This window comes from Amblyomma americanum, chromosome 2 (genome assembly GCF_052857255.1).
Source record: "Amblyomma americanum isolate KBUSLIRL-KWMA chromosome 2, ASM5285725v1, whole genome shotgun sequence".
Taxonomy (NCBI): domain Eukaryota; kingdom Metazoa; phylum Arthropoda; class Arachnida; order Ixodida; family Ixodidae; genus Amblyomma; species Amblyomma americanum.
Genome location: NC_135498.1, coordinates 184,063,947 through 184,085,774, shown reverse-complemented (window position 1 = coordinate 184,085,774; position 21,828 = coordinate 184,063,947). Strand labels below are relative to the sequence as shown.

At 44.9% G+C, this 21,828-nt stretch overlaps 2 protein-coding genes across 3 annotated transcripts in view; both read right to left on the bottom strand.

The window, feature by feature from the left end:
• Hip1 (Huntingtin interacting protein 1) overlaps positions 1–15,684 on the bottom strand; it is an 85,342-nt gene extending 69,658 nt beyond the window's left edge. The window contains exons 1-3 of the mRNA XM_077655588.1: positions 15,395–15,684; positions 1,321–1,384; positions 26–168 (exon numbers count right to left, since the gene is read on the bottom strand). Coding sequence (XP_077511714.1) covers positions 26–168; positions 1,321–1,384; positions 15,395–15,481 — 294 coding nt within the window. The 5' untranslated portion in view covers positions 15,482–15,684. The remainder of the gene's footprint in view (positions 1–25; positions 169–1,320; positions 1,385–15,394) is intronic.
• Positions 15,685–16,603: 919 nt separating this feature from the next.
• APC7 (anaphase-promoting complex subunit 7) overlaps positions 16,604–21,828 on the bottom strand; it is a 51,853-nt gene continuing 46,628 nt past the window's right edge. For both annotated transcript variants that reach the window (XM_077655591.1, XM_077655590.1), the window contains one exon: positions 16,604–18,137. In XM_077655591.1, coding sequence (XP_077511717.1) covers positions 18,075–18,137 — 63 coding nt within the window. In that variant the 3' untranslated portion in view covers positions 16,604–18,074. The remainder of the gene's footprint in view (positions 18,138–21,828) is intronic.

Below are 21,828 nucleotides of genomic sequence, written 5' to 3'. Positions count from 1 at the left end.
GGGCAGTTGTGGATGAAGAACGCACCCGGTGGTAGCCTTCCCGCAGCAGCTTGTGCACGACGTGGCAGCATTTCCAGCACACAATGGGGTTCTCCTGCAGGGGCAGCTTCATTACCAGGCTCCAGAAGGTGTGCGCCCCCTTCTCGTGGAACGTGCCTATTATCAGGCCTGGCCATCACCACCACCAAAACGTTCAGGAAATACAAGAGATACAATGTGGCCATCGGCACTGCTCTACTCCACTTACTCGAGCCAGAAGGAGTCAGCTTTGCTCCTAAGCGTTCAATACAGACGTGAACAGCACTTTACAGCCATAAAATGTACTTACAGTGGCACCCTTCCATAAAAACTCTGACCTATTTTGTGCACACAAAGGCATGTGTACTCATGCATGGACTCAAGGAAGAACCACCACTTGAAACACCTTGCAACCAACCATTAAAGGGGCTCTGAAACGCCTTCCGAGGAGAGCACATTAACTCACCTAATCACTGCACTGTGTTGCCATGAAAAACGGAGCCAAATAATACTCTTCTACGCGCAGCAGATGACCCACAATCACGCGTCAAAGTTGGCGAGCCCTTTACGGCGACTTTTTTATGCTCGCTCCCTCCTCCGTACCCCGCATCTGCGTAGACAAGGTGAGAGGTGGTGATTGGTTAGATTCTTGCAGACATCAGGCAGCTACCGTGGCCGCGGCCAATAAGCCGCTTAGCTCCGGCGGGTCGGGAAGCTCCGCCCCCAGAGGGGGGGTCGGCGAACGAGCGCCTACCTTAAAGTGTGCAAAAAGTCACGAGAGGAAAGGGAAAGGCGCGAAGACGCTGAAATTCAAATTTTAACTACAGATAACTCAGCTTCTACAAAGCGCATTGAAACAATCCTTGCTGGACACTATTCGTGAAGCGGCGTGCTTCAATATCCCAGGCATGCCGCAAATTTATTAGAGCCCCCTTCACAGCCCCTTTAAGTATCTTATTACATAGAGCAGACTCTCCGTGCGCTGAAAATCTGAACTGGACATGTCTTACGGGTTGAAATGATGAATGTGCCACATCTATTTTCAAAAACAAACTAACTCAGTGAATGAAAATGGTGTCACCTGTAAGCAGCTGGACGAAGGACAATGTGCGCTGTTCAAATAAGGAAAAATGTAGCACATGGTAAACCTGCGGAAGGCTATCTCACAGTTTGTGCCGAGTACACGTCTGTGGCACAAAGTTCACATGAGAAGTGAAAAATTGGGAGCAGATGGTGCAACAGAATCTCGAAAAAAGAAAAAAGAAAAAAAAAACAGTGACACAGTCAAGCGAAAGAGGATACTCCTGACATGTTTCTCTTTCACTGGGCATTCCTGTGAGTTGATGGCCTTGCTGATGCTGACGGCCTGCAAAGAGGAAAAAAAGAAAAGCTTCGTCATGAAGAACACAGTAAAAGCCAGTTCTTGTACCTGCATGGAGTGTAACTTCCAAGCAGTGCTGCTTTCCAGCTAAGCACCACTCAACTCGGCATGAAGTGAAGTTAAGAAGAGCTTGAGAGTGGGTTAGCTGGAACATGACTATATGCAAGTGCGCTGCTTAGATTGATGAAGACAAAAAGCTCAGCAGTGCCCTCCAAAAAAAAAAAAAAAAAGGTTCATGACTGTTTAACATCCACCAAGCACACTGTATTTTGGACTCCTACGGTGAAAAGACACACGTAACACTGTGGCTCCCTTCCTCGTGCTCCTATAACTATACCCAAGTCTGCACAGAATCCAGGACATATTTAAAGTTACTTCCACAAGCATAAAATGCTTTAACTTTTTTACACATATAAGAAGTGGCTCATTTTTCCATCCTCACTGTGAACAAGGGACCCATTAAGGTCCCGAAATTTCATGTTTAAAATCCTTCTTTTCTTTGGCAAGTGCGTGTTTCCTTGAATCGTTTCCCCCTTGCCATACATGGAGTCTGTCGAACCCTCGACAACTTTTACTTATTCTTGAGAATCCACCTCGAGGAAACCAACACACACATACCAATGAATGGAACTGAGTAACATGCACGACCCAATGCGCACGGAAACATGCACAACAGGCCTTCCCTGTGCTCCTATAACTATACCTTAGCCTACCCCTTAGAAGAAAATTTGAAGAAAATCTCCAGAGAGCAGCAGTCAGCCTCTCAATATGCAGAGTGCCAGTGGTATGACCACGGAGATAGACAGGTGCGCTGACTCAGGCACACAGTGTTGCGCTCTACCGTCTTCCCTCTGCTCCACTTCGCTCACTGGCCTGGCTTAGTGTATGCTTTCCCCTTTCACTATCCTCCTTGCAGAAATAACCACTCCAGTGCGCCACTTGTCGGCACTGCCGCGAAACAAAATGCTGTAGCAACCAGTGGTGCAGCAGATGCAGCACACGCACCAGCAATACGAAGCAGATGACAACTGCGGCACATGCGCACTCTTGCAGAATAAGGGGGCAAGGGAGAGAAAGCATCCGATACCACTGACCAAGGAACCAGCAGTGTGGCGGGAGCATTCTACAAGTACCAAAATCAAATCCAAGTGCCACCTATCAGATGCCTCACTAAGCTTTAGCTTTCTCTGCTGTAGCAAACAAGATGACACCAAACAAGAAATCTGCAATGAATTGATCACAAAAAACGCTGTTGCACGCAACTGCTCGCCTCCCCACACCTTGAGTTTCTCCGCAGCCTCCCTACGTAGTAAAGTGCTCGCTCGTCTGGAGGGCGCATGATGGCCCTACCGGCATCATTACTGCGAAAGTTCGCAGGTTTGGTTCGCTGTTGCCACAGACAATAAAGATTTCCGATTCATTTTGACCAAATCAGGCAAGTACTCCACCCAAACGTAACATAAAACAAAACTGACCACCAAATGCCACCTTTGTGCGAATTTTGAGCGCTACCGAGACGGGCGGTTAGGCCGAGGGAATTTTTTTCGATTTTCTCTGATTTACGCAACATTCAGTACACATGCAAGCTCCGCCGCCTGTCCGAATTAACAGAAGGGTGGCCAAATTTGTCCAAATTAACGGGAGCTTTACGCCACAGAACAGTATATGCGGTTGAAGAGACCGGATGGGCTGTCCGAATCATCCGATTTTTCTAATTAACGAGATTTTACTGTATTTATTTTATGCATGTTATGTTTTCCACAGAATATTGTGGATTATTGGTTATGAATTCCCTAACTTTTGTATTTTAAAGCACAGAAAGTTAGAGGCCTTAGTGGTTACACACTAAACCAGAAGATTCTCCCCACCCTTTCAGCTCATAGCCACCATAGCTACGCCATCCCCCAAACCAACGAGGCTGTCATAATTGCATAGCACAATTAAGATTCAATAAATGGTCCAATATCGATACAATCGTCAAAACGTTAAATCCTGTCATGTCAGTTTAAATTATGTAAATTAAGTAAAACTCCAAAAATAACTAGAACACAGCTCGGCTTATTAAAAAGCTTTGATGGTTTCAAACTCCAGCTCACTGTCGCCTCTATTAAGAGGGAACGCGGCTTTCAAATCACGAAAATCAAAAGAAAAGGAATCAAATTTTAGAAAGCACCAGATTTTGTATCTATAATGCACTTCCAATTTCATGCCAAAAAATTTCCTCGGAAAAAGCCCAGAAGTGACTTCAAAAAATGTTTTTGTAGCAGTAGGTAACAAAGCCTGGATGAAATCTCTGAAAATGCCAGTTTTCTCGAAAAGAGTTTTTGACCCGACCGCCTTGTTTGCTACGCACAGCAATGGCTTCAGGGATTTTAATGCAGTTAGTTACATTGCGTTTCTTGATAAATTCTTAATGCAGTGATGTCTCTATACTTTTTTAATTCCTTTCTCATCTTTTTATTCTGCTCCTAATTTGACACGATACTTTCATCTCTAAAGCGTGCATCCCCCATTGGGTTATATGCTACAGAGGACACAATGGCAGCCACTATATGCAAACAGCGGCTGGCCTCCCGAGCTGTTCAATGCTGATAAGCCATGCTATCGGACCCTACCACTATGTCTCATCATTGCTCGTTGACCAGTTGTGTTCACTGAAAGTGCTATAGTGAGCACGCATAACAATTGGCTCACACGCGAGATAACCGAGGCCAAAAAGATAACCTGCGTGAGGTATGCGTAAGCACACCCTCCGTGTCACTGCATGAATAACTGCTAGAAAATCTTCAGTTTACATTCTGACGAAAGACTATTTTTACGCTTGTACCTTAGCTTTGTCCCTGCAACGCACATCAACCTGACATTTCCATGGTGTACAATTGCGATCAAAATATTACGGGACGCATGTTCTCGGAAAAAAGTGTATTGTAGCTCTGCCTCGCTACCCAGTGGCATGGTATTGTCGCCAGCGGATATAGCATACACAACCCCTCACACCTTGACACATTTCCGGCGGGTGGAGAACATGGCTGCACAGAAATAAATTTTTTCCCACCAACTCGTGCCCCTGTACTTTTGATCATGAGAGTACATCTGCACCAGGCATTGTGGATACAACTTGAACACCACCAAATCTCTTGTGTACGAAATGTAATGTCCACAAGCATCATCATCATCATCATCAGCCTGAGTACACCCACTGCTGGGCAAAAGCCTCTCCAATGTCTCTCCATTAACACTGTCCTTTACCAGCTACGCCCACCCTATGCCTGCAAACTTGTTAATCTCAGTTGCCCACTTAACCTTCTGCCGCCCCATGCTACGCTTGCCTTCTCTTGGAATCCACTCCGTTACCCTCAAGGACTAGCGGTTATCTTGCCTTCGCATTACATGTCCTGTCCAAGCCAATTTCTTCTTGATTTCGACTAGGATGTCATTAACCCGCGTTTGTTCCCTCACCCACTCTGCCCGCTTCCGGTCTCTTAACGTTACACCTATCATTTTTCTTTCCATGGCTCGCTGCGTTGTCCTTAACTTAAGTTGAACCCTTTTCGTCAGCCTCCACGTTTCTGCCCGGTAGGTGAGTACCGGTAAGATACAGTTGTCGTACACTTTTCCCTTGAGGGATATTGGTAACCTGCTATTCATGATCTGAGAGAAACTGCCATATGCACACCACCCCATTCTTATCCTTCTAGCTATTTCCCTCTCATAATCCGGATCAGCGGCCACTACCTGCCATCTGCCATAAGTGGACATATTTCCTTACCGCTTCCAGCACGTCGCTGCCAATCGTGAACTGTTGTTCCCTTGCCAGACTGTTGAACACTACTTTGGTTTTCTGCATGTTAATTTTAGACCCATCGATCTGCTCTGCCTGTCTAACTCACTGACCACGATTTGCACTGCACCTCCCGAGTGACTCAGCGAGGCAGTGTCATCAGCGAATAGCAGATTATTTAGGTATTCTCCATTAATTCTTATCCCCAACTTTTCCCAATTCAGGACTCGGAATACATCTTGTAAACAGGCGGTGAATAGCATTGGCGAGATCCGTGTCTCTTTTCCTGATGCCCTTCCTTATTCGAATTTTATTGCTGACTTTATGGAGGACTATGGTAGCTTTGCAGTTGATATATATATCTTCCAGTATTTTGACATAAGGCTCTTCTACACCCTGAGTCTGCAATGCCTATATTACTGCTGAGGTTTTCACAGAGTCAAATGCTTTCTCGTAATCAATGAAGGCTATACATAGGGGTTGGTTATATTCTGCGCATTTCTCTATCACCTTACTGATAGTGTGAATATAATCCATTGTGGAATATCCTTCACGAAAGCCTGCCTGATCATTCGGTTGATTAAAGTCTAAGGTTGCCATGACTCTATTAGCAATTACCTTAGTAAATACCTTGTAGGCAACGGACAGTAAGCTGATTGGTCTGTAATTTTACAAGTTCTTGGCGTCTCCTTTCTTATGAATTAAGATAATGTTTGCGTTCTTTCATGCTTCTGGTACGGTCGAGGTCATAAGGCATTGTATGTACAGGGTGGCTAGTTATTCTAGCCCAATCTCTTTTCCATCCTTCAACAGATCTGCTGTTACTCAATCCTCACCAGCAGCTTTTCCCCTTTGTATTGCTCCTAAGGCTTTCTTTACTTCATCTTTCGTCACTGGCGGGATGACACATTGCTGTACGTTACTGTCTTTCTTATTAACGTTCTGATTATATTGGCTACTGTACAAATTTGTGCAGAACTCTTTGGCTACTTTAACTATCTTATCCATATTGCTAACGACATTGCCCTCTTTACTTAGCACATACATCTGGTTTTTACCTATGCCTAGTTTCTTCTTCACCGCTTTTAGGCTACCTCCATTCTTTAGAGTATGCTCGATTCTCTCCGTATTAAACTTCCTTAGGTCGGCTACCTTGCACTTATTTATTATGTTCGATAGCTCTGCTTGCTCTATTCTGTCTGTACGGTTAGACAGCCTCATGCTTTGACGTTTCTTAATCGGATCCTTCGTCTCCTGAGATAGCTTGCCGGTATCCTGTCGAACCGTCCTACCGCCTACTTCTACTGCGCACTCCGTAATGATAGCTATCAGATTATCGTTCATTGTATGAACATTAAGATCGTCTTCCTCAGTTAAAGCTGAATATCTGTTCTGCAGCGATATCCTGAATCCCTCTATTTTCCCTCTTACCGCTAACTCGTTAATGGTCTTCCTCTTCACGTCTAAGCTAATTCGAGAACTTGCCATTCTGTAGTCACTACAGTGCACCTTTCCGAGGACGTCCACATCCTGAATGATGCTAGGCTTAGCGGATAGTATGAAGTCGATTTCATTTTTGGTCTCACCCTTGGGGCTCTTCCAGGTCAACTTCCTGTTCTCTCGTTTGCGGAAGAAGCTATTCATGACCCGTAAATTGTTTCTATCTGCGAACTCTACTAATAACCCTCCCCTGCTACTCCTAGATCCTATCCTATAGTCGCCTACTGCCTGGTCGCCAGCCTGCTTTTTGCCCACCTTCGCATTGCCCACTTTTGCTCATCAGTACAGTGTACTGTGATTTTACTTTATTTCGTTGCCGAGTCTACATCCTCATGGAAAATTTCAACGGTCTGGTCATCACGGCTGGATGTGGGTGCATAGGCGTGCACCACTTTCAGCTTGTACATCCTATTCAGCCTAATTGCTATAGCTGCCACCCTCTCTCATTAATGCTACAGAACTCCTCTACATTGCCAGCTATATTCTCATTAATGAGGGATCCCACACCTAGTTCTCGTTTATCCGCTAATCTGCGATAGCACAGTACGTGCCCGTCCTTTAGTACTGTATATGCCTCACCTGTCCTCGTAACTTCACCAAGCCCTATGACATCAAACAAACAAGGATGCAATAAAATCTGCTGACATGGAAAACCATGTGTACGAGCATGCTAAGACTAGGCATGCGAAATGAACACAGAAAATCGCTTTTACAAAGAATGCCTTTTTTTTAATATAGCTTTGGCATGGCTGCAGTGAGTGTGTGCAGAGTGCTTCAAAATGCCTGAAATGTGCTCATCAGCTCATGTGACGGCTTCACATGAAAGGAATGAGTTAAATATATCTTAGACCTTGAAATTTGCGTTTACTCTCAATGTGGACATATTAGGCTCCAACAGAAACTACATGAAAGGAATGAGTTAAATATATCTTAGACCTTGAAATTTGCGTTTACTCTCAATGTGGACATATTAGGCTCCAACAGAAACTTCCCAATTAATCATCAAAGAATGTGGGAATTTCTTCGGTGTAACCTTGGCACGCCCTTTATAAGAATCTGATTATTTGGAAATTTTCCCACCACTCGGATGACAACTACCGTTAAAACGGGATATATCCCCTTCAGATGCCAATTTAATCTGCTGGGAGAAAAAGTAATTAATCGCATAAATCATGATGAGAAGACCTGCTAGAGATGAACTGTAAAAAAAATTAATGTGCAAAATATGCCCATTTGGGCACCTTTTTATTGCGTCCACATTTGTGGACATTGCGTGTCAAAGCTGCTGCATGTACAAAAGCACTCCAATATTTTTAGTTTTGCAACTCATTTTCAGACATTTACTCGTTTACTTATGATAGAATATGCTGCACAGAATTATTCTTTGGTGTACATTACTCGTCAAAGAGATAAAGAAAGTTGTTTTGAAAGGGCGGACATGAAAATATTCCGCACTTCCTCCGCTCATGTGTGGCCTTCATGTCTGCACCGTTGCAAGCTTGGCGTTCTCACGTGCTGGGGCCATTGATTGCCCCCTAAATAGCACATTCTGCTTGTCTACAGCGGCACAGCGTTGTGAGGCTTCTCTGGGATCATCTGTGGGGTTTCTTTGCTCGGCTGGCCATGCTTCTTCAGAAGCACTTTCCTTCGAGTGACAAAGCTATAAGCATAATAAGTCTAAAAGGTGAGCAAGCCTGATGTTTTTTTTTTCAGCAATTTATTTTTTTTTTTGCATCTCCAAGATATTCCAACCAACTGTTGTAAAAGAGCAAATAAAACAAAAGGTGAAATGACCTGCTCCAGACATTTCCATGTTCTCATGCACAATGGCACATTAAAAATTTAGCTTGATGACCCCTCCCCCACGTTAAACTTTTGCTATTTGCCAATGACTTCAGTGTACCCAATATTGATTTGGGGTTTTACAGCTTCGCTCCAACTTAGAACAGCATCAGCTTGATCTATTATCTTGCCAACGGACAAAAACAATGTTTCCATTTTCAGAAATATTTTTACGGATTCTCCCTCCTCTTACCTTCAGCTCTTTCTTCATCTTCGCTGAACAACCATGCTAGCGATTCACCCTGACAGTACCACTCACTTCCATTCATTACCATCCACTTCATCATCGAAAAAGTTACTGTCAGAGACATCTCCACTGGTGATCTTCATAAACAATGCTTCGGCACCCAACTTTATCCTTTCAGCTGCATGATTTTGAACATCTGCTGTTAATCAAGGTGTTTAGTACAGTCTTAGATCATAAAAATGGCACATCGGGGCAAGAAAAATCCACTTTGAGATTCTGGGCATAAGGATGCCACGCCCCCAACTGTGGCTCAAAAATTTTAAAGGCTACAATAGCCCCTTTTCTTTGTCCATGACAATGAAAACTTGAGTGTCGTTTAGATATTAACAACACATGGCACATTAACTTATTTACACAGTTCACATGCTAGCTTGCATCACTTACAATCAGCTGGACAGAGAGTACAAAGCAAAAGCTACTTTTTCGTTCCTTTAAAAACTATGTGCAGATGCCCATCTTCAGTCATTTATAAACATTTCGCCGTAGCTGCAAGAGATGCAGTTACGGACTTGACAGGCGGGGTCTAGAAGAAAGCCATTCGTCACGTAGCAAATGCTCCCTATGATGCCCATACACAAGTACTATTTTCCTCCTTTAATGTGCTTCCTTTACAGCATGTCCACCAATTTAACCTCATTATGAAATACAAAGAAGCCATAAAAGATGACAGCGACACTTTTATAAAGCTTTGTAATCTCAGGAAAAATCTAGAGGCACCCTATCCCATTAGAAAAAGAGAATTCTGGTCAATTCCCTTTTCACGCACAAATTATGGCCTACACAGACTACAGTACCACATACCGAAGTACCTTAATCTATTGGAAGCAAATAATATTGACATATGTAACATCTCAAAGAAAAAATGGAAAGAATACCTCATATCACAAAGCTATTTTTTATATCTCTGCTATCATATCTCTGCTATTTTTTTTATGATTCTGGAGTGGCAAAGACGTATTTGACACAAATGTGCATTTGAATGTTCTATCCTTTTTATGTTTTCTGTCTTATTGTCATTTTTAATCTGACCTGTAAAATGACTTATGCGATGTGTTTGAGCGCGTGTATGATTATGGCGTTATTTAAGTTTTGTACGTAAGTGCCTGTTGTCTGCTACCCATGCCAAGACAGGGGCAGGAACCCAGTCAAGCTACTAGGATAGTAGCTTTTTGTTCCTGTCCCAGTGTTTTTTCCTGGCTTATTATGGAAAAAAAATGCTGAATAAAAGGATTGGATTGGATTGTAAATGTTTAGGGTGCATAATTTCAGGGCTGAAGTTCACCTCGTATATGAGAATGTAATTAGGTTTAGGTTACATCCTCATTTGTGGATGCAGCACCTGGAGCGTATAATGGGCACTTGTCTTTCCAAATAAAGGTGTTGCAAGTTCAGTGCCGTATGTGTGTGCCATCTTCCTCGGTCATATCTTTTCGCACTGCCATCTCAACATCTTCCTGTCTGGCCTGCGTGTACTCACTTGCAAATAAGAGGCCCCCCATAATCTTGCGAGAAATCCTGGGGGCTGGCCTCTGCGTTGCTAAACCACGTTTTTATGGCAACTAAGCTATACTGGAAGAAACTTTCGTCAGGCTTAACAGCGCGCAAGCAACAAAGGCTACCATGGGCTTAACACAAATTTATTTGTTTTTGAAGACAAGTTAAGACTTGCTCAGGGGGCAACTCTGGGGATTTTTTTTGTTATCATTGGCATTTTTATTTAATGACCATATTATATTCCGGTCACTCCTGGCATCTTTTGAAAATATTAAGTACAACAATTTTAAAAGAGCAAAATCATTAAATCAAAACGAAAACTCTTAAAGTAGCCACAGACGGTGCTTCATATGACACAGAGCTGATGTCACAAAAATTATAAAGAACTTTGTACTCGTTGCTCCTCGCTTTTAGCGAGGAGCAACGAGAATCTAGACTTGTGAAGCAGCCAAACAGAGCTTTCGCAATGTATAACTAGGTAAAGAATAGTTAAACCTCAGCAATTTTTTTTTTCTTTGATCCATCCATAATGTGTTACATACTTAACGCCCACATCTATGGCATTCTTCCTGTCACTTCACACTCTCCGAGCGTGTCCTCCGCCATCTTGTTTTGGTCAACTATGATATGCGGGAAAGCCCACTTGCAGAATAGCATGACGTTTCCTGAAGGAGCGGGTCGAAGTGTCACAACAGGGCAAACAATCGTGTAAAAATCCCACCTATTGCGTGTTGCATTGTGACTCGCGCACCTCTTAAGTGGGCATAACAGCAGGTGTGACAACGATCGAACGGCCCCAGTCGCCAGGCCTGGCCGCGTAGTTTCGGTTTCCGAGCTTCGCCGCTAGCCCGGACATTCGCCCATCGTCCGAACCTCGCTCTGCGCCAGTTTAGGACGCCGACTGGCACCATCGCTGATAATTATTCTTCCTATTTAGAAGCTGTCTCGCTGTACCGACATCACTGTGCGTTCCCCTCGCTTACGTCTGCATTGTGATGCACTGTTCACTGGTGAAATAAAAAGTATATGTAACAGGTAAAATCAATTTGTATGTGGATTTTGTTACATATTACATTTTACGCCCAAAAAATCACTGTCTTCGAGGCTACGTACCCGGCCCTACATGGGTGTTCTATAAATAAACTTCAACCTGAGTGGGTTAAGCTGTTCAGCTCTGCTAGAGTGCACTCTTCGTAAATGCACTTTATTCTGCGCACGTGAGAGAGGTATTACAAATGCATGAACTCCAAGAAATAAGCTGGAGAAAAAGGGTATGCTTCGTTGACGAAGCCATTAAAAATACTTTTCCTGCAGTTTTTCGCATTAATGCAAACCATAATCAGCTGAAACTGCACTTTCATAACTTCACATGTAGGCTTCTCTTGTTTTGAAAGTGAAGTTGTGAAATGCACATGGTAGCCAATATGAAAAAGGCACGAAATGAGCTCAAGCAGCATTTTTGACTCCTGCACGATTTCCTCTTTCCAAGAATTCGTTTTACTAGGTGAAGCTTGTTGTTTCCCCTGATTTCCTATTTAGCGTGGCATTTTTATTCCAGCTTTTTCAGTATATACTTGGCGCAGATTTGCAGGGTCTATTTATTTTCACTGCTGCCCATATTCGCTTTGAAAATGTCCGTTCTCTTGTTACCACACATCCCAGCATGCATGAAGAGAACAGCTGCCTGAACCTCGCACCTCTTCCCAATGCATGGAAGCCAAAAACTGCACCACCAAACATAAAATGCTGCATGAAAGCTACAAAATATCTGATCCATCCACTTAGCGGTATGATCAGGAGGGTAACGTACCTTTGCTACACCATCATTCGAATGTCGAGGAATTATGCGATGGCTTGAAACATAATTTGTTGCTTGATGTTTTTTTTTTAATATGCAAGATACATTCCTTGGTCATGTTGACCATAGCTGTGTTGTCTGATGAGTGAGATGGAGGTCTTAGCAGCATTCTATTATAGTCAGCAACCATTCTTTCTAGTTGTTTCAGTGCATTATAAACGAATGCCGGTTTCTGAATGAACCACTCTGAAGGGAAAAGATTCAAAGCCCTCGCTCGGCCACCTAGAAAGGCGGTGACCTGCCCCAACTGTGGAGCTGTAAGAGTGAAAGCCACCACTTTTAGTCATTTCCTGGCCACATCAAACTTGTTTGTTAGTGCTGGACGTCACATGTGCAGCACGCTAAACTGATAACAGCTGCAGCAAAAACGAAAAAACAAAAACAAATCACTGTCGATACTGACACCGCATAGGGATCTGGCCACCAAATGCTTTCTGGGCCAAACCAGCCAAGCACAGAGCCCAATTTTAAATCAAGGTGCAAGAGGGAAGGTTGTTCCTGAAGATGGGATGTTTCATTAAAGACTGATAAGATGGACATTTGCCTGTGTGCCCCCATGATGAGTATGGCAGCACTTCAACAGGCAATTTCCAGTACTGTAACGTGCCAAGTCTTGCATCATGAACCTTTCAATCTGTTCAGTGATAATTATGGCGAGGCAGGCTTAAAATATTTTGAAATTATTGGAGCAAGCGTTGCACAAAAGAAATAAATGGTGGGTTCAAGGATACAACCAATGAGGATGACTAAGTAAGTTCGTTTTTCATACCCTTCCCACACCAATCCTGGAAAGTTATTTTCTACTCTCTATGCTGCCACAACGGAAGCTAGATGAGTCTATAGACAAAAAGCAAATATGAGCAACCCAATGAGGATTTTGGACATCACAGAGCCAATTGAACAAAACAATCTGTAAAAGTTGCTGTGAGATGCCTTAAGACATGTCACTAAAGTGCTCCAGTTGGTTCGAGAGCACTCTATTGCCCCGTGGCAAGATCTAGGGACCGATACTTCAATTACACACACCCTCAAACACTGACTCCCAAGTTTCTACTGCGTGGTGCATGTCTGCAACAAAACGTAACCAAAGAGGACCCTCCCATTCCTGAATGCATATACATTACAAGACACCATGTGGAACACAACAGCTTGCATCTATCTCAATCTTGAAAAAAAAAAAAAAAGATGCTTTTGTTTTTTTCCAGACTACACGTATACTGCTTTTCAGACTACACCATTTTCCTGTGAAAAGCCTAGCAAGCTGCTCTCATCAAGCTAGCATGTATGTGTGAACCGAAAAAGAACTGCTTTCTTTAAATCCTCGCAGAGAAATCCAGCATCGCCGCAGAAACTCCTTCGAGATGTAGAGGGAAGAGGAATTTGGGCACTGGATCAGGGCCATACAACATTTTCCACCACAGCTTGCCGATTTGTGCCATTCCATGCACAGCAAGGGACACGTCAGCAACACTTTTGCTGTAAATGGCACACGTTAGCCACATAGTACGATGAGTAAACAACGAACCAAGAGGCTGCTCAGCACTGCAACGTCCAGCTGTGATGCAGCCTTGGCTACAAATGCACTTTCAGGTAGTGTGGCATCCAGGGTGACAGCCAAAATATGCACTACCCTATTGTTGCTTATGAAAATGAAGCGAAGAAATCCTCACAGCAACCATGTGCAACCATGTGCACTGCTTGTTGCTCAAACATTGCACCATGAAATTATTACCTAATGAAATTATTATTAAGTGCTAGCTCTTATATATACAGGCAATAATTTATAACACACTGAAACAACTAGAAAGAATTGTTGTTGACTATAATAGAATGGTGCTAAAGCCTCCATCGCACTCATCAAACACCGCCGCTATGGTAAACATGACCAAGAAATGTTACTTGCATAATTAAGAAAAACATCAAACAAAAAATTACGTTTCAAGCCACTGAAAATTCCTCGACATTCGAGCGGTGGTGCAGCAACGGTTACCCTGCTAGGAATGCACGCTTATCCTTGGTCGTATGGAAAAGGCACACATCCCAAGGACTTAAAACTATAGCCAAAAGGTTCGGTCAATGCACTTCAGCCCTTGCGTGTTCTTTCGTGATGTGACTTTACAGAGCATCGTCCTGCAGACATATCCGCATCGGGCGAATCTGACAATTTCTCCTTCCGAAACGCTACTCAGACAAAGACGATAAGAAACTCGTGACAGATATGGCTCCGATTCGCGACAACCTATACTTGCCGCAGGGTTCTTACGCACGCCTTTCATCGCTCGCTTCCAGAGGCGAACTGTACGCGTCGATCGCGTTTTGGCAACGACACTACTGCGGCCTCTCTTCTTCAACCAGGCCAACATCCACATCTGCCGGCCGATAAGCGGCAGAATGCTCCAATTCCTTTCCGAAAGCAGAACGCGCTGACCGCCCAACTGCGGTCGCGCAAACAGCAACAACACGTGCAGGGAAAAAAAAAAGAAAAGGCAGCGCGCGGCCGTTCTCCCCTCACCAGCACGGTTAGCCCGACGCGCGTGTCCCGTTCGGGCACTCATTTATTGCGGGACCGTGAAACGCCCACGACTGCAGTTCACCCCCACCATCTCTGGAGCCCCACCTCTCGGTGTCACCGACCCGAAAGAGCCGCCGACAAAACGACGACAGCCCGCACGGCGCTGCACGGCACGCGTAGCTCGAGAGCTATCGTAGTACGGCGATGCGCGCGGAAAAGCGCCAAGAGTGAAAGGAAAGGCCCCGAACAAGGAAAATGCAGCGGCCCGCGATCGGCTACCGAACAGCGGCGGCGACGACCAGACCTGAACGCGTGAATGCCGTCACAGGGGGGGGGGGGGGGCGCCCACGCGTGCGACTGCCGCTGTATATGCATACATCACTGCGGTATATGCATACATCACGCGTCGCTTCGCAGCTTCTCAATATAGCCTGTCCGTGACAGGAATCGCGTCGCCGCGGGTGGAGGCGCGACACGGCTCGCGACGACAGCGGGCGGACGTAAACATGATTGACGTAGCGCATCCGCTCTCCCAAACAAACGGCACGACGGGGAGGGACCCCGCCGGCGTGCGGAAGTCGCACCGCCGCGGCTCGAGTTTCGCGCTGAGCCCCGCAAAAGAAAAACCGGACGATTCCACACAGCCATGCAAGACAATTATTGACGAGCGTAGTGAAAACAAAACCAAAAAGAGGCAACAGGGTAGGGCCCACGCGTGCAGGAGGCGATCCTTCGCGGCCGGAAGAGCCCCGGGTACTTACTTGTGACTTCTCGAAGTTCTCTTTCTCCTGATCCAAACTGTTGGTCCTGCGCTGCGTCAGCGCCTTGGGCAGAGGCAGCGTCGACATGGCGATGTCCGCTTCGGGAGCTCTGGCCGAGCGTGTGTCGTCTCACTCGCGCACACTTCTCACGCCGCGAACGAGCGCGGTGTTCCTCGATCTTCGTGGAAAGCCCCCAGCGACAAACCACGGAGGGGCGAAACACCACCACCGCCTCGATCGCAGGCACAGCTGCCTAGCATCAGCCAGAGCTGAAAGTTGCCATTGACGATGGCGATGCCAGTGCTGCCGTCGTCCGGAGAAAGAGTTGCTTGGTTGTACCTACACGCTTGTACGCGGGCCGGCGCTTCGCTGGGGGGCGTGAAAAGCTATGCCAACTGCGCTCTCTTTTCGTGTTCTTTTGAAGCCGTATTCTCTCGTCCGTCTCGTCTCCCGCTCCCGGGCGGACGTTTAAACGCTCTGATTCACGCAGTTACGCGAAGACAGTGGGGCGCGCCGCGCGCCAATGCCATATTATGCTCGGCCGAAGGGCGCGATCAGCATAATACTTGCGAAAGGATCGCGCCCGCCGAGCCGTAATGTTTGTATACACAAGCGGCACCACATCCACGTTTCGCAACTGCTCCGCGGTGCGCTCGCGAACGGCATGATCGGCAATGACCTCATACCATCCGTCAACGGACGACGCATCGCTGCGGCGACCTGACCCAGATATGCTATAAAGGGCCAGCTCCCCTTCGTGGGGAAAGTAACAGAGTATGCTTTTTAAAGAGCACAAAAATGTTAGGTTATGGGGCGAGTACTGCTGGGGATAGGGTGCTCACCCTGCAGTGGGCACAGTCAGCCTGCTGACGACTTGCCTTAGAAGCACTTTTAGCATGACTCAATTGTGTCAGGACCAATAATGCTGTTGATAGTCAGACACCAAGTCCTGCAAAACCAAGACAGTTCAGGGCTGACACAAGAACCTAAAACTAATTTCTGCTCATACCATAGCAAAACAAGAAAACACTGCCTGATGTTGCCTTCCACTTGCTTACAGTTCATTTTGGCTATCAGTAACTTTTCATGCACTGCAAATATATTGCGCCAGTGGAACTACTCAGTTGCTCCATGAACCCAATGTTATTGTTCCATGGGTCAGCTCTCAAATTTGATGTGACAGATCAGTGAATGCACACACAGCACATATATATTTAGAAATTTCTTTCTCCATATACAGATGATCCATTTAATGAAGCTGAACAACAATATATTTTTACACAGGCTTCTTGTCTTGTCTTTAAAATGTCACAGGTGGACACAGAGGTTGCAGGTGCTCCGTTTCTGGGACGTTTCGGGAAAAAAAAAGTGACATTTCTTTACACCTATTAACACTCCTTTTTTTCACACTCACGATTAATTAAAAAAGGAAATCGGGTGCTTAGACTCGCTGCAAATTTAAAATACCAAAAGCACACTTTTCATCATGGCTTTGTAGAGGAAAAAATATAGGTGATAGGGGAGGAACAGACAAATGTACAGTGTTGTGGAGTGTTCAGAACCAAGAAAATATGGTACAGAATATTACAACCACAAGGACCCGACAGACCCCGATTGGTTCAATAAACACGCCAACTTGATATCCAAAAGACCACTGTTCCGCATTGTCACTCATTATTCAGCGGTACAATATCCAGAATCTCTTGCATGCAATCATGGGAAAATGTGCAAGCATTGCACATGATTACTACCAGGCACTCGTTACTTGCCCAAAGACTTCCAAGCTGCTTTGTTGGCTAATGACCCTTTGTTGTATACACTACTCTGTCGTCTAGATGACTTAAGCAGTGTTTACAGCAAGACACATCAATGCAAGCAAACAAAGGAATTCATGATTGCAAGATGTAATACTTATAGTATGTATGCACAATTGATCACAGGAATAATTCCAAAGCACAATGCTACATTGTTTCGTACAGCGCATGGTCTCTGCTCCAAGAAAGCAGGAGCGAACATCATGGCATGTATTGCACCAAGAGTTATTTCCACTACGCAAAAAAAAAAAGCTATTTATGCAAATTACATTAAACATGCCCAGCTGTTTACGAAAGCATATGTGTAAACCACATGATTATGCTTTTGTAGTGTGAAGCACAATAAATCATGACACCAAGACTACGATAAACACTTGTAGTTTCAGTTGACATCATCTGCAAACAAACGCGCGTCACTTTTGCATCTGCACAAACAACCAGCAAAAAAAGCTTTGCCATACAAAAAGATCACACGATCATAGCAAATTGGGTGCGGCAACCGAGTGCTGCCGATTTATCTACTGAAACACTATCAACCCCTAACTGGAAAAATTTCAATACAAATACCTCAACACAATATTTCTCCACCTCTGAGATAGTGCGACCTGTGTATAATAGCATACATTAAACACGATCAATTTTATGAAAATCCAAGGTTTGTATAAAAAAAATGTATTAATACAGGCTTGCCAAACAGGCTACTGCTGATCCTTGCGTGTAATCTTTCCAACGTCGCCCATGTACGAGATGACACACACCGCAGCATGACTGCAAGGGTAGAGCACAATTCCCTCCATCTCACAGGCCTGGGACATCTCCACGCAGGTGCTGGAACTCTGCTAAAGCATGCATGCTTCGCGCGTAGGTCAGTTGTAGGAATACTCGACGTCCGACCACACAGCCTCCACTTCGCTCTCTTCAAGCTCATTCTGAAAGAAATAAGCAAAAAGTATAGACGACCAATGCGACTGATGCAGCAGAGCATGTGGTAGCATTAGTGCTTTCCCCAGACTGAGCAGCTGCTGCTGCTTACTGGTTCAGATCGTGCGAGGAGTGGGTGGTGTGACCCTATCTAGCACTCACAGTGTGAAATACCGTACACCGTCTCCACCCTTCCCCACCTGCCACCAGTCGCCTCCCACCTTCCCTTCCCAGCAAACAACGTACCTCCCCAGGAGCGCCCAGAAAGGATGGAATGTCCCTGTCCCAGTACAACATTTATCGAACATTTCCAGGCCGTAGAGGCAGGACATAGAAACACAAGCAAAATGGAAGTGCGCCCACTAATGTCCTAGAAACGTTTTTTTCGAGGGTGTTGCCGCATTGACGAGATCCTGTCGTCATGAGGTTCAAGGCAGTTTTGACACCCAGAACCGTCGGCTGAAAGCAGCAGGTTGCCCGACAAGACTGCTATCCAGTGTCGCAGAAGGGATTCTGCAAGCACCTAGAGGCAGAAAATATGTCACAACCACATCAGAATAAAGGAAGCCGCACGCGGTCATTCCTTGCATTAATGGCAGTTCCCACAGTCTCAAAAGGGTAAGAGCAAGAGCTGGTGTAAAAGTGCTCATGTCGGCACCCAACAAGTTAAGGACCCTGTGCGCCAAAGTCAACAGCGAGCAAAGAAAAAAATCAATGCAAGAAAAAAACCCTGAAAAAAGCACGTGAAATGTGTGAAAAGCGGGGTTTATGAAATACCTCTGTCATGCAGACGCACATACATTGGTCAAACATGGCGCTGTTTGAATAAACGGCTTCGAGAGCACAAAAGATCCCTAAAGAGTGCCATCAGCAGTGAATTAGCAAAACATTGCAGAGAGCATGATTGCGCTCCGCAGCTTATCAACACAATGGTCATCCCGTCATATTTTGATCAACGGACCAGGGAGATTGAAGAAGCCTTCAACATCCGACCAAAGAGCGACATATGCGTCTGCATACATTCAATAGCGCTTCGTGACAGAGAAATTGATTATCTGCGTGCAATGTCTTAATATTTCACCACGTGTACATCTTATGCGTTTTTCATGCTTCTTTTTTTTCCTTCTTATACAAGCGAGATGTATATATTCGACGAACGTGCATTAAAAATCTGGTTGTTATTCAGCGTCGTGTCCCGCCTCTCGCTTTGTCTCGCGCTGCGCTGCTCCCGTTACAAGATCATGTACCAACCAGCCCAAATTTTCACCTTGTTAAAGCACATTTCATGTAAACAGGTTAGTCTGAATGGCCAAGCCAGCAAGCATTCACGCGAGTTGACAAATGTATTACACCACCTGTAACGTAAGCATGTGCCTGAAATTTGGCACATATGTGCGCTTAGATGCCTGAAGTCTGCATAAAAAAGACGAAATAATTTTATTGAGCCAGAGCCGAGAAATCTAGCATTAACCTTTTGGGGCTGTCCCTGGGATGCAACTTTTTGGACACGGCTAGTTGTGGGGACGTTTTTTGGACGTCTTCGGGAAAAATGAGAACCTCCTGGGGACATTCCAAATGTCCTGATGGGATATTTCTGGGAGATTTTGTGTTTGTTGGGTTAATTTCCCCCTTTCCAACTTCCCTCTCCATTTTGTCATCTGCCAACCGAGGCTTGAGACGGATGGAAGGACACATTTTTGCGACTTGGGAGTTCTTTTGCGAATACATTAAAAGAAAAAAATGACAACACATACTAAAGTACACATTATGGCTTTGCAATTCCTTTCATGCAAAAGCTGATGCCTATGCCCAGCCCATATCCGGACTTTAAACACCGAGAGAACTGATCCCTAGCTTCGCGCCCTCATTTGGCCGAAAGTAGACGGAGTACAGTTAGGTCTGTTTGGTGGCATGTATAAAACTGCATTTGTTCTGCACACATAATGAAAGCCACAACTGCAAAAATAACAAAGTAAAAATTGAAGTCACATGTGGGTGGTCTACAGCAAAGTGAACTCAATGTATCAGGACACCGGACTGCACAAAAGTAAAAAATTGGATGATGTGTTTGCCAGACTAAGAAATGTGAAGCCATGGAGTGCAGATCTCTGAAGTGCGGGAACTGGTTTGTGGTACCTCCCCCTTTACTGCAGCATGTGCAGTAAGCCCATGTATATGTACTACTGGGCATTTCAACTGGATTGTGTACTTAGAAATGTGGTCCACAATTTTAAAGTGAATGTAGCGTTTCGAAATCAGTGGTTAACAAACTGTATAAATGAAGTGTTTGTAAATTGGGCAAGATATAAAAATACCTGGATTTGAGCAATGTAGCTGCCAATGGTACACAGTCAATTTCATCCACGCGCAATGTTCTGCACCGCAACATGTTTATTTTTTAAAGACTAATGAAACAGCTGCTGTATTTTCTCCATGGCAGGCAACAAAGTAACGAGCCATGCGCAGCAGTCACAGATCTTCTCTTATGACCACAATAACTCTGTGTCTGCACTGCTGATTGCCGAAGATGGTCAACTTTTTTGATGGTGCGCTGTTTGTATAGTATCTGCATTTATCTATGTGTATCCCAGCGGAAAATTTCATTATTCAAAATTCGACTCCCGAAATTTTTGTGCGCTAGCGCTAAAACCCCCAATCCCAGCTTTCACCGGCGTTTGTCTGTTTGAAGCCTCTGGCAGGTGGAAACCTACCCGTCGGGTTGTAGACAACTTGCCAGGAGGCTTTATGGCCAACTATGCAAAGCAGTTTATGCCACAACACTATGGTAGTGAGTGGGTTTCGAACCAGTGGCAGCACGAACAAACCAGCTTCGCTAGCCACTGCATTAGACCACTATATCATTGCTGCAGCCGAATATTCCGTGTATTCAGCTGCCAGTCTCTCGAGCTGTGCGTTAGGTGTCGTCGTCTCCATCAACTCCCATCCGTGTGCAATGGATCCAGAACACACCATTATCACACTGCCCTCTTGAACAAAGCCTCGAACCAAAGCCAAAGTGAAAACCGCAGTGTGAGAGCACCTAATTTGCATTTGGCATAACCACGCTAAATTGCCAGTCATTTCTTTTAGTTACTGATTTGATTTCAGCCTTATTCAAACTGTCACATGCTTCCAGCTTTTGCATTCTGTCCTCATGATGAGCTGCCAGATGTATGGCTGAAACGAGGATATGAGCTCTGAGACGGCCAAGTGCATCAAGAATGGAGGGTGGAATGAAGAGCTTTTGAGCTATCGCGGCAAGATCTCTCTCTCAATCCCCAGAATGAGAATCATTCAGGCGATGCTGCACAAAGAGCCCAGCTGTGCCACATCTAATAGTACTACAATTGGTTCTACAGTCTATTAGCTAATAGAGCTGCCACACAAATGCACTTTCCTGCGACCCAACTACAGTTTCGTGCCCACAGTTCAAAACTTGCAGAGTGCAACTATAATGGGATCCAGAGGATCGAATTAACTATGAATTTCACTTGGTTTCACTGAATTTCGCTGCTCAAGACATGCAGGACGCTGCTTCAAAGTACTTCATGCTTCGAGAAAAGAGCACAGCGATTCCTACCTGGCAAAGAAAGTGGGACATGGATGAAGTACAAAGAAATAAAAACAAAGAGCAAAAAGAGGAAGTTTACAAGACTGTTGGACAAATGAATCAGGGTCAGGCAGACCACCATGGCAAGA